The 11,668-nt window shown below is 33.2% G+C and overlaps 1 protein-coding gene across 1 annotated transcript; it reads right to left on the bottom strand.

Annotated features, from left to right (window-relative positions):
* Nucleotides 1–9,173: 9,173 nt before the first annotated feature.
* LOC145131585 (uncharacterized) lies at nucleotides 9,174–11,041 on the bottom strand. Its single transcript, XM_079066257.1, has 2 exons — nucleotides 10,928–11,041; nucleotides 9,174–9,833 (listed from the first exon to the last, which is right to left on the bottom strand). Exons 1-2 carry the CDS (start codon nucleotides 11,039–11,041, stop codon nucleotides 9,174–9,176), a joined length of 774 nt encoding a protein of 257 aa, XP_078922383.1.
* Between the last annotated feature and the right edge of the window lie 627 nt (nucleotides 11,042–11,668).

The following is an 11,668-nucleotide window of genomic DNA, read 5'->3' as shown; positions in this document are numbered from 1 at the left end:
TGCTTTGATAAAGAGATGGTCTTCGGATCCACCATCGCCGTCATCGGAGCTATCGACATAGATCATCCTGATCTGTACCTCTTCTTCTCTGATCTATAACCCTTCATATTCTTCATTCAAATACTAAATCAGTGATCTGTACCTATTTAAGGACCTTAAGTCCCCCAACTCCCTTACCTTTTTAGCCTCTATTTCCCTTGAAGTGCAAAACTCGAACCCTAAGCCACCTTAAAAGCATTTATGAGCTTTCTTGAGTGATTATGGTGTTCTTTAGTGACTTTGAAGGAGAAGGAAGCTTGGGAAGAAGCAAGGACATGAGAAGAGCTTGTAGATCCAGAAGTTTGGCACCATTTCTGACCCCTTGAAGGTATATAGTTTAAACCTTGATCATTACAAGCTTAGGTCTAGGTTTAGGGTAGGAAATGGTATCTTTTGGTCCCATAGTTTGGATTCTTGGAGTATGAGCAATTTCAGACCACATGAGCTGTCCTTTTGGACTCTTGGAGGTGTTTTGAGTCATAAAATCGGATCTTGATGTTAAGCCACAACCATGCAAGTGTTAGAAACCATCCAAGTGTGCTTATGGACTTGATGCATGATTCGAGCCCCATCCTTGCATGCAAAAGCATAAAGTTTGCAACTTTATGGCTTAAGACGTTATTAGAGGCCTGGATCTAAGTTTTGGACGTTAGGTCTTAATAGATTAATACATGGAAGTAAGTTTGGGTTGGCAGACCAGTACGCCATGCGTACTCTAGTGTACGTTGCGCGTACTGGGTTAGCGCATCGACTCCTGGTCAACACCAGCGTACGTTGGGCATACAAGACAAGTATGCCGCGAGTACGCAGTCAGCGGGCCTAAAAGATTTTAGGCTCGTTTGGTGTTGGGCTTTGGACTTAAGTAAGTTATGTCTCGGGCCCACCTGATTGTAGCAGGCCATTTTTGGGCCTTAGGCCTAGTTAGGTGTTCTTGGGTCATTTTAGGCCATAAAGGCCCTATAGTGGGCTTGGATGCCTTTTTGGGGTTTTCTTTTATGGATTTGGGCCTTGAAAGAAATAGGCCCAATGAGGCAAAGGTAAAGGAGCATTTTTGCCTTAAGTCAAGAATTAGGGTTTTGGACTTTCGGGTTAGAATGTGACCTAATTTCTAATTAGGGTTTTATGTTTGTGCGATAGGGAGAGGAGTTCACGAGTCATCCGTTGAGTACGATTTGATACGTGCAGTCGGAGGTGAGTCTTCCTTCGCAGTATCCGTGGGTCGAAGGCACCAAGGGCGGCCCACTAGTTTATGTGGTAGTATAATGATTGTCTTTGTGATAATTGTTATTTATGCCTGTACTTGTTTGATGACTCTGTGATTTCTGTTATGATATTATATGGTAGTAGTAAGGGTGAAATAGACCCGGTATCCAGTTGAAATAGACCGAAGGGGATTGCATGCACCCAGATATGCTTGATAGTATCCGGTTAAAATAGACCGAAGGGGTAGGCAAGCACCCAGATATGTTTGGTGGTATCCGGTTGAAATAGACCGAAGGGGTAGGCAAGCACCCAGATATGTTTGGCAATATGTTTTTTTAGTATGTGGTATTTTGGGGGAACTCGCTAAAATTTGTGCTTACAGTTTTCAGTTTATGTTTCAGGTACTACCAGTTCGAAGGAGAAGGGCCCGACCTGATCGCACCGTATCACTCTATGATTTTCCACACTTAGTGATTTTGGGAATTTGTACTCTGATAACATGATACAATTATACTCTTTGGCTATTTTGATATCAATTTCTTATGAATTGAATGAATTTAAAAACAAAATTTTTATCTGTAATTTTTGGGATGTTACACCTGGTACATGGAAGAAGATTGTTGTTGGCTCATAACCTCTGGACACAAATTTAAAAATGTTGTTCCTATGAAATCTTTTGTTGTTTGCAAAGTTTCGGGTTCAACTATATCAGGTTAACCCTGATGGTAAATCTAAGTCTGATGAAGAATTGGAAAATTTTAGATTGTGGGATATCAAAGAAAGACGAAGGGAAGTTGAATAAAGAGATGGAGAGGTTGTAAGACTCTGTTTGGAAGCTCTATAGCCAAAGTGGACGGTGAATAGGATCAAGGATTTGGCGATTAATAATGTTGAGCAATATTGGCTAAATTTGAGGGCATCTTTTGTTAGCAGAAACTCAGATGATTGCCAGCTTGATTTTCCTATCACTCCAAAATCATTTTTATGGAGATGCTTTCCGAACACCTATGAAGTTTCGTTGTCAAACTGTGGTTAGAACATAAAGCTTTTTTAGTCATATTCTTCACAATCAAGGCCACAACAAGAAGTCTGGAATTTGAAGAAAATCTTTTTTGTTGTTGATTATCAAACTAAAGCCTATCTGAATGATGTGTTTGTCGAATTACAAATTCAAAGCCTTGAGGGAAAGCGATCATGAAAAGTTACAATTTTATTTTGTTGATCTTCCTTTCATGAATCCTCATAATTGGTTCATGTTGTCTGTTGTTCCTACCAAAGAAAAATCAAAATACATGAATCAGATTATCCATCTGAAGAAAATGATAAGATTTTATTTTCTTGAGATTAGTAAGATGGATCAAAATACATGAATCAGATTATACATGAATTGGCAGGATTTTTGAAGAAAAAGCTTACAACCAATCTTTCTGATCAACCAGATAATATTCAGAACGGGAAAGATAGGCTGATTCAGAGTGAGCCTTGGGAGTTGTGTATACAACCTTGGTGAACAATGTAACGACCCAAATTCCTTCCGTTAGTGAAATTAGCGTTCCCTTATACGGGATTGAGTTTTATGTGTGTTTTTTGTTTAACGTTATGCCAATTATATGTTTAATAATAATAATAATAATAATAATAATAATAATAATAATAATAATAAGATACGAAGGTTATGAGTAATTCAAATAAAAGTAAAAGGTTGTTTGTAAACAAAGAGAGAAAGCTAAGGGTTCTATATTGTAAATTAGTTTCTAAAACAAATTCATACGTTATGTACTGCGTCCTAAATCCTAATTAAACGCTTCCATGCCACATGACCGTCACAATAAATATATATCGAGGCTTCGTTGATCATAACCGACACACCAAATGGATTACTAATAAAGGTTAGGATATGTTGGGATTAAGGCCGAAAATATGGGGGCCAAATTGCAAAAAATAAAAACGTTATGAATACCCCATGAAGTCGTCGATCAGGTTTAAGGGCCAAAAAACCGTTCGTTCTTTCTTCCTCCATCCCTATACATGCGTTGTAATCACCCCATCAGTGCTTTTCTCGGGTTGCGACGTGATCAGAGGACAAAAGAAAAGGAAACGTGCGTGTGAGGAGGGAAAGAAGAACACAAGTCGAAAGTGAGAGACGGGAACAGTGGAAATAATAGTCGACTTCACAGGGGACGACCTTGAGGCTGTTTGAATCATTTTCTCCTTTGGTAAACCCTTAAATCTTCATTCTCTTGTTACGATTCAATTGCTTGGAAATTGGGTTGAAATTTATAACCATCTTGAAGCCAAATTGTTTCCTTTTTGATGTTTTTTAATTCCATCTTCTTTCTCCTTACAATCTTTGAATGTTCATATGTTTAATTCTAGTTCTATTGGATGTATTTTGATGGTTTATTGCTGTCAAAACTTGTTCATGAACACCCTCAATAATTCTTAGTTCATGTTCATGTATTACTCCATGTTTTGGAGACCTTGTTTCTTTGTTAATTACTAATTTGAACTTTGGTGTGAGGATGAAATTGCTATTAGTGTTTCTTGACAAGTTGCTACTGTAAAGAACTCAATTTTTTATCTTTGTGGGTGCTTTTGGTTATGACTTAATAAGTTAAGTGGTCAAAAAGTCCTTGAAATTCAAAGCTGGAAAATTCAGCAAAATTACCAATCTGTCCCTGTCTTGAAAAAAATGTAGAAAAATCATCAGAGGTCGTATTGATGATCCGTAAACTTTCAAAGTTTTCATTTTGGGTCTAGTTTATCCATGATTTTTCCCAAGAGCTGGTACTGTCCCTAACCAAGGTGAAAGTCGTCTTTTTCACTGACTGGTCGGAAATTAGCTGCACGGATAGGCTGTCTTGCAAAATTCATAGTAAATTGTAGAAAAATAGGTTAGACCTGTGTGAGTAGTACTTTTAAAGATAAAAGTATGAAATACCTGAATATGAAATAAAGTTAAAATTTTTACAGGTTTAAGTGGTGCTAAAGTGGCCTTGAACAGACTGCTGTTTCAGGTCAAAATCTGAGAATTTCACCTAATAACCAATTTGTATGTTTGGGTAGTAAATTGCCATAATTTGTTCATGTAAACTTCTAGTAATACGTATATTTGTGTTTAATAGTGTAAGGTTTATTACCTTAGATCATACAAGATTTAAAGTGTGGAAAGAGTGCTTGTTTGACAAAGGTGAGTCAATCTTGTTGTTGTTTAAAGTACTTGTTAGGGATTCCACATCTTAGAGGGATGGGAATGAATCTAGGTTGTTTAGGTTGCATGTACCCCAATTGTGAATGTTATTTCTATTTGAATGATGTTACCTTCATGCTATACTTTTTGGTTGCTATTTTGATGTGAGGGTGTGATAGGTCCATGATAGAAAGAGGGTTTTGTGTTGATTGTGTGTGAATATATGCATGCAATAATTTGTTGGTTATATTTGTCTATGTTGGTTAGGACAATGCATGTTAGTGATATAATATGCCTTAATGATGAAATTATGATATGCGCATGATTATATAAAGATGTAAAATGACTTTACTTGATGTCTTGTTGCATGTTTACATATTGTGAAGTAGGGAAGTAATATGCCATTTAATATTAATTAAAATTGAGCATGATTACTTAAGGGTGTTTGTAGTGTAATCCTTATGAGTTGAATTAATAATATATTAATTAAAAAGGGGAATACACTTAGTGGGGCGTAAAGGGTAGCAACCTAGACTTAGGTGTGTACCCTATCCGGATACTTGTGAGGGCCTTAGAGGTTGGAAGATACCTAAAGGGAAAGAGATTAAGCCATTAGTGACGTCGAGTGGTTTTTCTAGACCACCACTCGGGACATGGTTCATGGACACTAAGGTGTTTAAGGACCGGAGTGATATTGGCGTAGTGATGACGCTGGATCAAATATCACGTTTGAGTGGGAAGTTCTAGTGATGGGAACAATGACAAGTACCACTCTCGAACGACAACGTGCATACTTGTATGTGCAACGTCGGAGTAGCGAAAGCAGCGAACCGGGAGCAATGTTACGAGTGGGAGTCGCGCCTTACTTAGTGCATTGGGTCGAGTCGGTCACGTTAGTAGTGAATGAGGTTTTTACCTCTTGGGTTAGTGATGGACTCAGGGTTAGTGATGGACCCAGTAGGGTAGGGTTGGGCCGGTCACTTAGTAGTGAACGAGTTTTGCCTTCAGGTTAGTGATGGACCTACATGCGAGGTGTCTACCTTACGGGTTAGTGATGGACCCATGAGTAGGGAATCTTCCTTGCGGGTTAGTGATGGACCCAAGGCTAGGAATAATAATTAATTATCTAATACTAAAAGATAAATAATAACGGTAGACCCTAATGACACTCTAGTGATGAACATGTGATGTATGTGATGTGTGTGATGTATGTGATGATATGCTATGTGTGTTTTCCTAACGTTGTACTTATGGTTGACTCACTTAGCATTTGTTGACACTTGTTTCTTTGCTTGTTGTTGCCTTGCATTGGTACAAGTAGCATAGTTTGTCAGCTTGGTGAGGATGGGGCTTTTGGGTAGTTACATTCCAGTTATCTTTTAGTATTGATACCATTTGGACATGTCGTTGAGTTTTCTTAACACTTGTTTCTGAGAACTTGTTTTTGATTTGGTTTATGAACTATATTTTGATGAATGATATTTTTGAAAATAAACATAACATTGATGATGTTTCCTTTGAACTTTAAATAAGACTTCCGCTAACGTATTCTGTTAAATAAATGTTTTAAAAACATCCGAAAAAATATTGGGTGAAAAATTACGATGTTACAAACAATACCTACAAGAATCAAAAGTTTTATATACAAGACAAGCATTGGTACAAAACCAAAACTCTGAATGTAATCGTTACTAAGATTGAGCTTTGTAAGAACAATTCAAAGGAAGAAGTGAAGAGTTTATTCGACGTGTTAAAGTAATGGATTACAGTTCAGACTTTATTGCTTGGCTATGCTCCTCAAATTTTTGCTGAAAGTGCATAAAGACTATTTTCGCAGACTCGACACAAAGGGGGAGAATGTTAGGTCTCGAAATCATGTATTATATTGTGTCTTTGTCTGTTGCGAAAGGTTTAAATGTAATATTTTGTCTTCATTGTAATATTCTGATAATATGTCTTTCTAAGAATTTAGTACACCTATAGTTTTAGAGTGACATTGCTTCTGAGTTAATATCTTGTATCATTGCCTATGTGTCATAACTTTATTGGTTATCTTCCTAACCTACTCCATTATTATTTCCTATAAATAGGGATGTAGTTAGCGGTGAGAGTAAAGTCTTTTTGCGAGTTCTTACATTGAGTTGTAATTGAGCTACTTACTCTTAATCAAATAGACTGGAATATTATTTACCTTCTCAATTATTCATTTCATTTAATTGAACGTTATAATTATAATTTCTTTAGGCATTGAACTCGTTTATAGATCCTACATCAGCTCGTATGCCTATCCTGTGTGAAACGAGAGAATAAATGACGTGGTGAAAATGCATATTTTTCTTTTTGACTTTGTTCCCTTTAGTTATCTTTATCTTGTATTGCGTTATTTTTCTTTATTGGATTATATCTTAAATTAATTGAGTAATTTCCTATTAAAATATAAAATATAGGCTTTAGAAATCTTAATTTATATATATTTTTTTGCCAAAAATATTAAAGTGGTTTAAGAACAAAGTTGCAAAAATGGTCCCTGTGGTTTGTCAGTTTCTTTGGGTAAGGTCCAAAAAAAAGTTTATTAGCAAAAAATGTCTCTATTTGGTGGTTTTGTTGTAGTTTTGGTCCCTACCTCGTTAAGTTTAACAGCATGACTGTTAACTTTTTGCAAATGACAGATTTACCCTCGGACCATTTTTGCAGTTTTATCTTTTTACCAAACTACAAGGACCAGTTATGCAAATTTTCTTTTTCATTTTATTGAATTATTGTATATTAATTCTTTTAGTTTTTTTTTTTGAACTTTTTTCTTATTGTATTATTTTTTTATTGGATTATTATATATTAATAAATATTATTTTTAATATATTGTTTTTATATATTAATAAATATTACTTTTTTTATTAATTTTTTTAATTAATTTTTTTGAATTTATTCTTTATTGCATTAATTGTTTTTTATTGGATTATTATATATTAATAAACATTATTTTTAAATATTTGGAAGACAACATATTTTGGAAAACACGGACACCACCACCATCACTCAGTCACAACAAACCACTATCGGGCCATCTCCAACGCTGTTAATATATATATATATATATATATATATATATATATATATATATATATATATATATATATATATATATATATATATATATATACTATTTTATAATGCATACATAATAAGGAGATGAAAAATTTTAAGACCATGTCTTAAAAATAAGGAGATTGAATTTAGACCATTGATAAATTTAAATGGTTGTGATTAAAACATAATGGTGATCCATGGTAATAAATTTGGACCAATAAGAAACATATAAATCATACACATCACACTATAAATCACATTAAACTCTTCTGAACCCTAAGTATTGACTAGATGTACACATATTCTCTCTACAACGTTCCCAACTCTCTCTAAATTCACCAAACCAGCTGCCTCCCCTCCAACACTCCATGCAGCTGTCCTCATCTTCATCACCATTAGCACCGTCGGCTGCTCACCTCTGCCGCCTCAAACGACACACCAAAGCCACCAACGTCGATACACTACCAAATCCTGCATTCGTCCTGATCCTTCACCAAATCGTCTACACCTTGGCTTTTGCTTTCAGTTTATATGGCCACCACTAACTGCTTGTTCTTTCTCTCTTAGAGTCATTCCATAGTTTTCTGGTTCTCTCTCCACATCTTCGTGTATATGTTGTTGAATAGATCTGTGTTTTGTATTGTGCATGTTATATATTTGGATGCGTAGTAGATTTGTGTGGTGCATGTTTGTATGTTCTATTGATTTTGGTGTTACTTTGTTCTCTCATGTCTATATACGCAAAAGTCTTTTAAATCGATAGAGTTTGCGCATATGTTGTATTTTACAAAAACAAAAAATGAAGACGATTTTATGTTATAAACCTGAATTTTACCATGTTTTCTCTCTTTCTACATTAGACAATAAATAGATAATTTAATTTTCTTTCGTTTGTATAAATAGATAATCAATTTAGTTTCTTTTGTTTGTAAATATTATGATTTGGAATTTTTTTTAATCCACTTATTTTATTTCGGGTTCAGTTTTCAGTTCTGAAAATATAGATTATAAGTTGAATATTTTGTTTGTGTTATTTAACTAACGTGAATCTGTGTTGCTTAATATATGTGATGTTTGGTAGCTTTACTTTTTGGTTATAATTTTGATTACTAACATTTAAGGAAGACAATATATTATACTATCATCATGTACATAAGACGTGTAGTTTTGATCAAACATACATCAAAAAAAAATCTGATCCAAAACTCATGTATGGTTAATCTCCCAAGAATTGGAAATTTCATAAATTATACACATAGTTTTGTTGTATTTTATGTTATTAAAGTTTATAAATATACAAGAACTACACACGAAAAAATAAAATAGTTGTATTTGAAGTCGAAGAGCTATATTGTTTTTTGCTAAGGCTGGAGGGAGTGGTGTCATCGAAACAACACTCCCTTCACCGCCACATAAGCGTCTGGTGTCACACTTTTATTTTCCTTTTTTTTTGTTTTTTGTTAGCTATTTTACTTAAAACTTCTTTTTTAATAAAAAAACATAATTTTTCATTACTTGAAAATTAAAAAAAAAAACATTACATTGAAAATTCAAAAAATATTACATTGCATTACAAAAAAAAAACACACACACACATGACATTAAAATAATCCTAGAAACTTAAAAAAAACACAAATAAAATAACTAAAGCAAACTACATAAAGTCGTTCTCCGAGAACAAGTCTTCGGAGTCATCCGGTGGATCCAAATTAAGGTTAATGTTTTGAACCCCGTAAATGTGTTCCACCAAGTCATTGCGAAGATTGTGAAATGTTTTAGTGCAACGTATCTCTGTTCTCCTGTTAATATACTCCTCGCCACCAATTTCTATTGGTTGTGTCTCTGTTATGGTTTCTTCCTCGTCAAACGCACATATCGTTATTCCTTCGTCTTCAATAATCATGTTATGCAATATGAGACATGTATACATGATTTCTAGAAGTTTTTCCTCGCCTAAATGAACTGCTGGTTTTTTCAATATGAACCATCGTTTCTTCAGAGCTTCAAAAGCACGCTCAACATCCTTCCTAGCTCTTTCTTGAGCTCTCTTGAATTTCTTTCGTCTAGAACCATGTGGACACGTAAACGATTTAAAAAACACAACATACTCATGATAGATTCCATCGACCAGATAATAACCATACTTATATGGCGTTCCACGCACTTCAAAAGAAGAATCTGGTGCGGATCCATCGTATATGTTGTTAAATATAGGTGAACGATTAAGAACGTTGATGTCGTTAATCGAACCAGGAGAACCAAAAAAAGCATGACAAATCCACAGATCTTGTGATGCAACTGCTTCAAGTATGACCTTTGGTTTTCATTTCTGACAAAGTTATCAATTTAGATTTTATGCATTTACTTTAAATTAAACTAAAAATATATTATTGCTATTAATTTAAACTAAAAATATGTTATTGTTATGTTTATTTACAAGTGTTTTTGATTTACAGTTTTTATATGATGTAAGATAAAAGTGGAAACATAGAAAAATATGTCAAACACAACTATTAATAATTAACTATTAAAATATTTTTTTAAAGTTTGTATATAACAATAATATCTATCATGGTTATCTCTTTAGGTTTTATGTTTTTACTATTTTTTTTTAATCTAAACTTGAAAATATGTTATATTTTATGTTTGTTTGAAAGTGTTTCAAATTTACGGTTTATATGATGGTAAGATAAAAGTGGAAACATATGGAAAATAAAATTATTAATCATTTTATTAAAGTTTTTATATATTTATATAATATTGTACTTATTGATTATATTTTTAATCGTAATAGTATTAGTTAATCGTAATAATATAAGTTAATCATCAGTCGAGAATCAAATTTAGTGTTTTTTTAATTTTATATTATTTGCTATAGATATCATCTAGAGAATTTTTTAAAATTGTTATCAAGCAGGGGAAAGAGGGATAAGTAACTAAGGTGATATAGTTGATACAATTAATTTTAGACACCCAAATTTTCAGATCAAGACTAAAAAATATGATGCTGAAATGTTAAACATTTGGATCAAAGAATTAAACATGTTAGATGATTATTGTCCATAAAATTGAAACATTTTTTAGTTGATAGAATTAAAAATTTAAACATCAAAGATGATTATTGTTCATAGAATTGAAACGTTTTTTAGTTATAGAATTAAAACAGTAAAACATAACAATTTTTGTTAAATTAATAAAAGAATTTTTTAACAATTTTTTTTAATAAGAAACAATATATATATATATATATATATATATATATATAGGGTTGGATTCATTTGAGACCACCTATATTTTGTGAGACATGATGACTAAATGTTAGCCCTTGATCAAAATTGATAAGTGGTTTAGATTTAATAAAAAAAAACAAAGTATTGATATGTGACAGTTTGTGTAAATAACACAAACTTTGTAATTAACTAGAAAACACGGAGGGGTAGAAACGTAAGCTGGCACATTCACAAACGCTATCATATGATTTTCATTTCCCAAAACCCTTTCATCAATCAGAAACCCTTTCATCACAAATTTGTTTCAGATTAACCCTAAATCGATTGCAATGTCGAGCTCTTTATTCTGATTCTAGCTCGAATTCATCCTCTAATTCATACTCGAAACAAATCCTAACTGATTCATGTATCCAAAAACGATCAGAAAACCCTCGATCAATCTCGATTATCAACAAATTCTTATTCCTTGAAATTCATAACTTCAACCTTCTTATTCAATCTCGGTTATCAATCATTCCTTCACAAAACAGGTATTAATTCAAGTTATTCAAATTTCGGATTGTGTAATTGAACCGATGAATAATTTGGGTTGTACAGATTCTAAGTCGAATAACCCTAGTATATCAAATCAAAACCATAGATCATATCCTCGCTGTTAACCATTCTCCCAATTGAAGCAAAGTGAATCAAAGAGAGTTAATTTCGGTTTCTTGTTTACAAAAACTGAAGATCAAACCTAGAAGATCGCTAAGGAATCAAAATCATATATACAGGTTCTTTCTTTCCTTAATCTATCATCCTTTAAATTCACATAAACCCTATCCTTCTAAATAGAAGGAATCGACGACCATTCAAAATCATAAACCTTAATTATGTTATTCAGATTGTTTCATTCTAGTTTTAAGAATCAACTTTGGAA

The sequence above is a fragment of the Lactuca virosa genome, chromosome 8 (assembly GCF_052849685.1).
Source record: "Lactuca virosa cultivar CGN04683 chromosome 8, Lactuca_virosa_CGN04683_v6, whole genome shotgun sequence".
In the NCBI taxonomy this organism is placed as follows: Eukaryota; Viridiplantae; Streptophyta; class Magnoliopsida; order Asterales; family Asteraceae; genus Lactuca; species Lactuca virosa.
The sequence above is the reverse complement of the archived record's forward strand: the minus strand, read 5'-3'. Positions and strand labels throughout refer to the sequence as shown.

Bases quoted from the DNA above. Each gene is read 5' to 3' on its own strand.
- LOC145131585 (XM_079066257.1), bottom strand. From the start codon at position 11,041: ATGAAAGGGTTTCTGATTGATGAAAGGGTTTTGGGAAATGAAAATCAT. The intron at 9,834-10,927 runs GTTTGTGTTATT...TGAAAACCAAAG, and splicing joins GTTTTCTAGTTAATTACAAA to GTCATACTTGAAGCAGTTGC.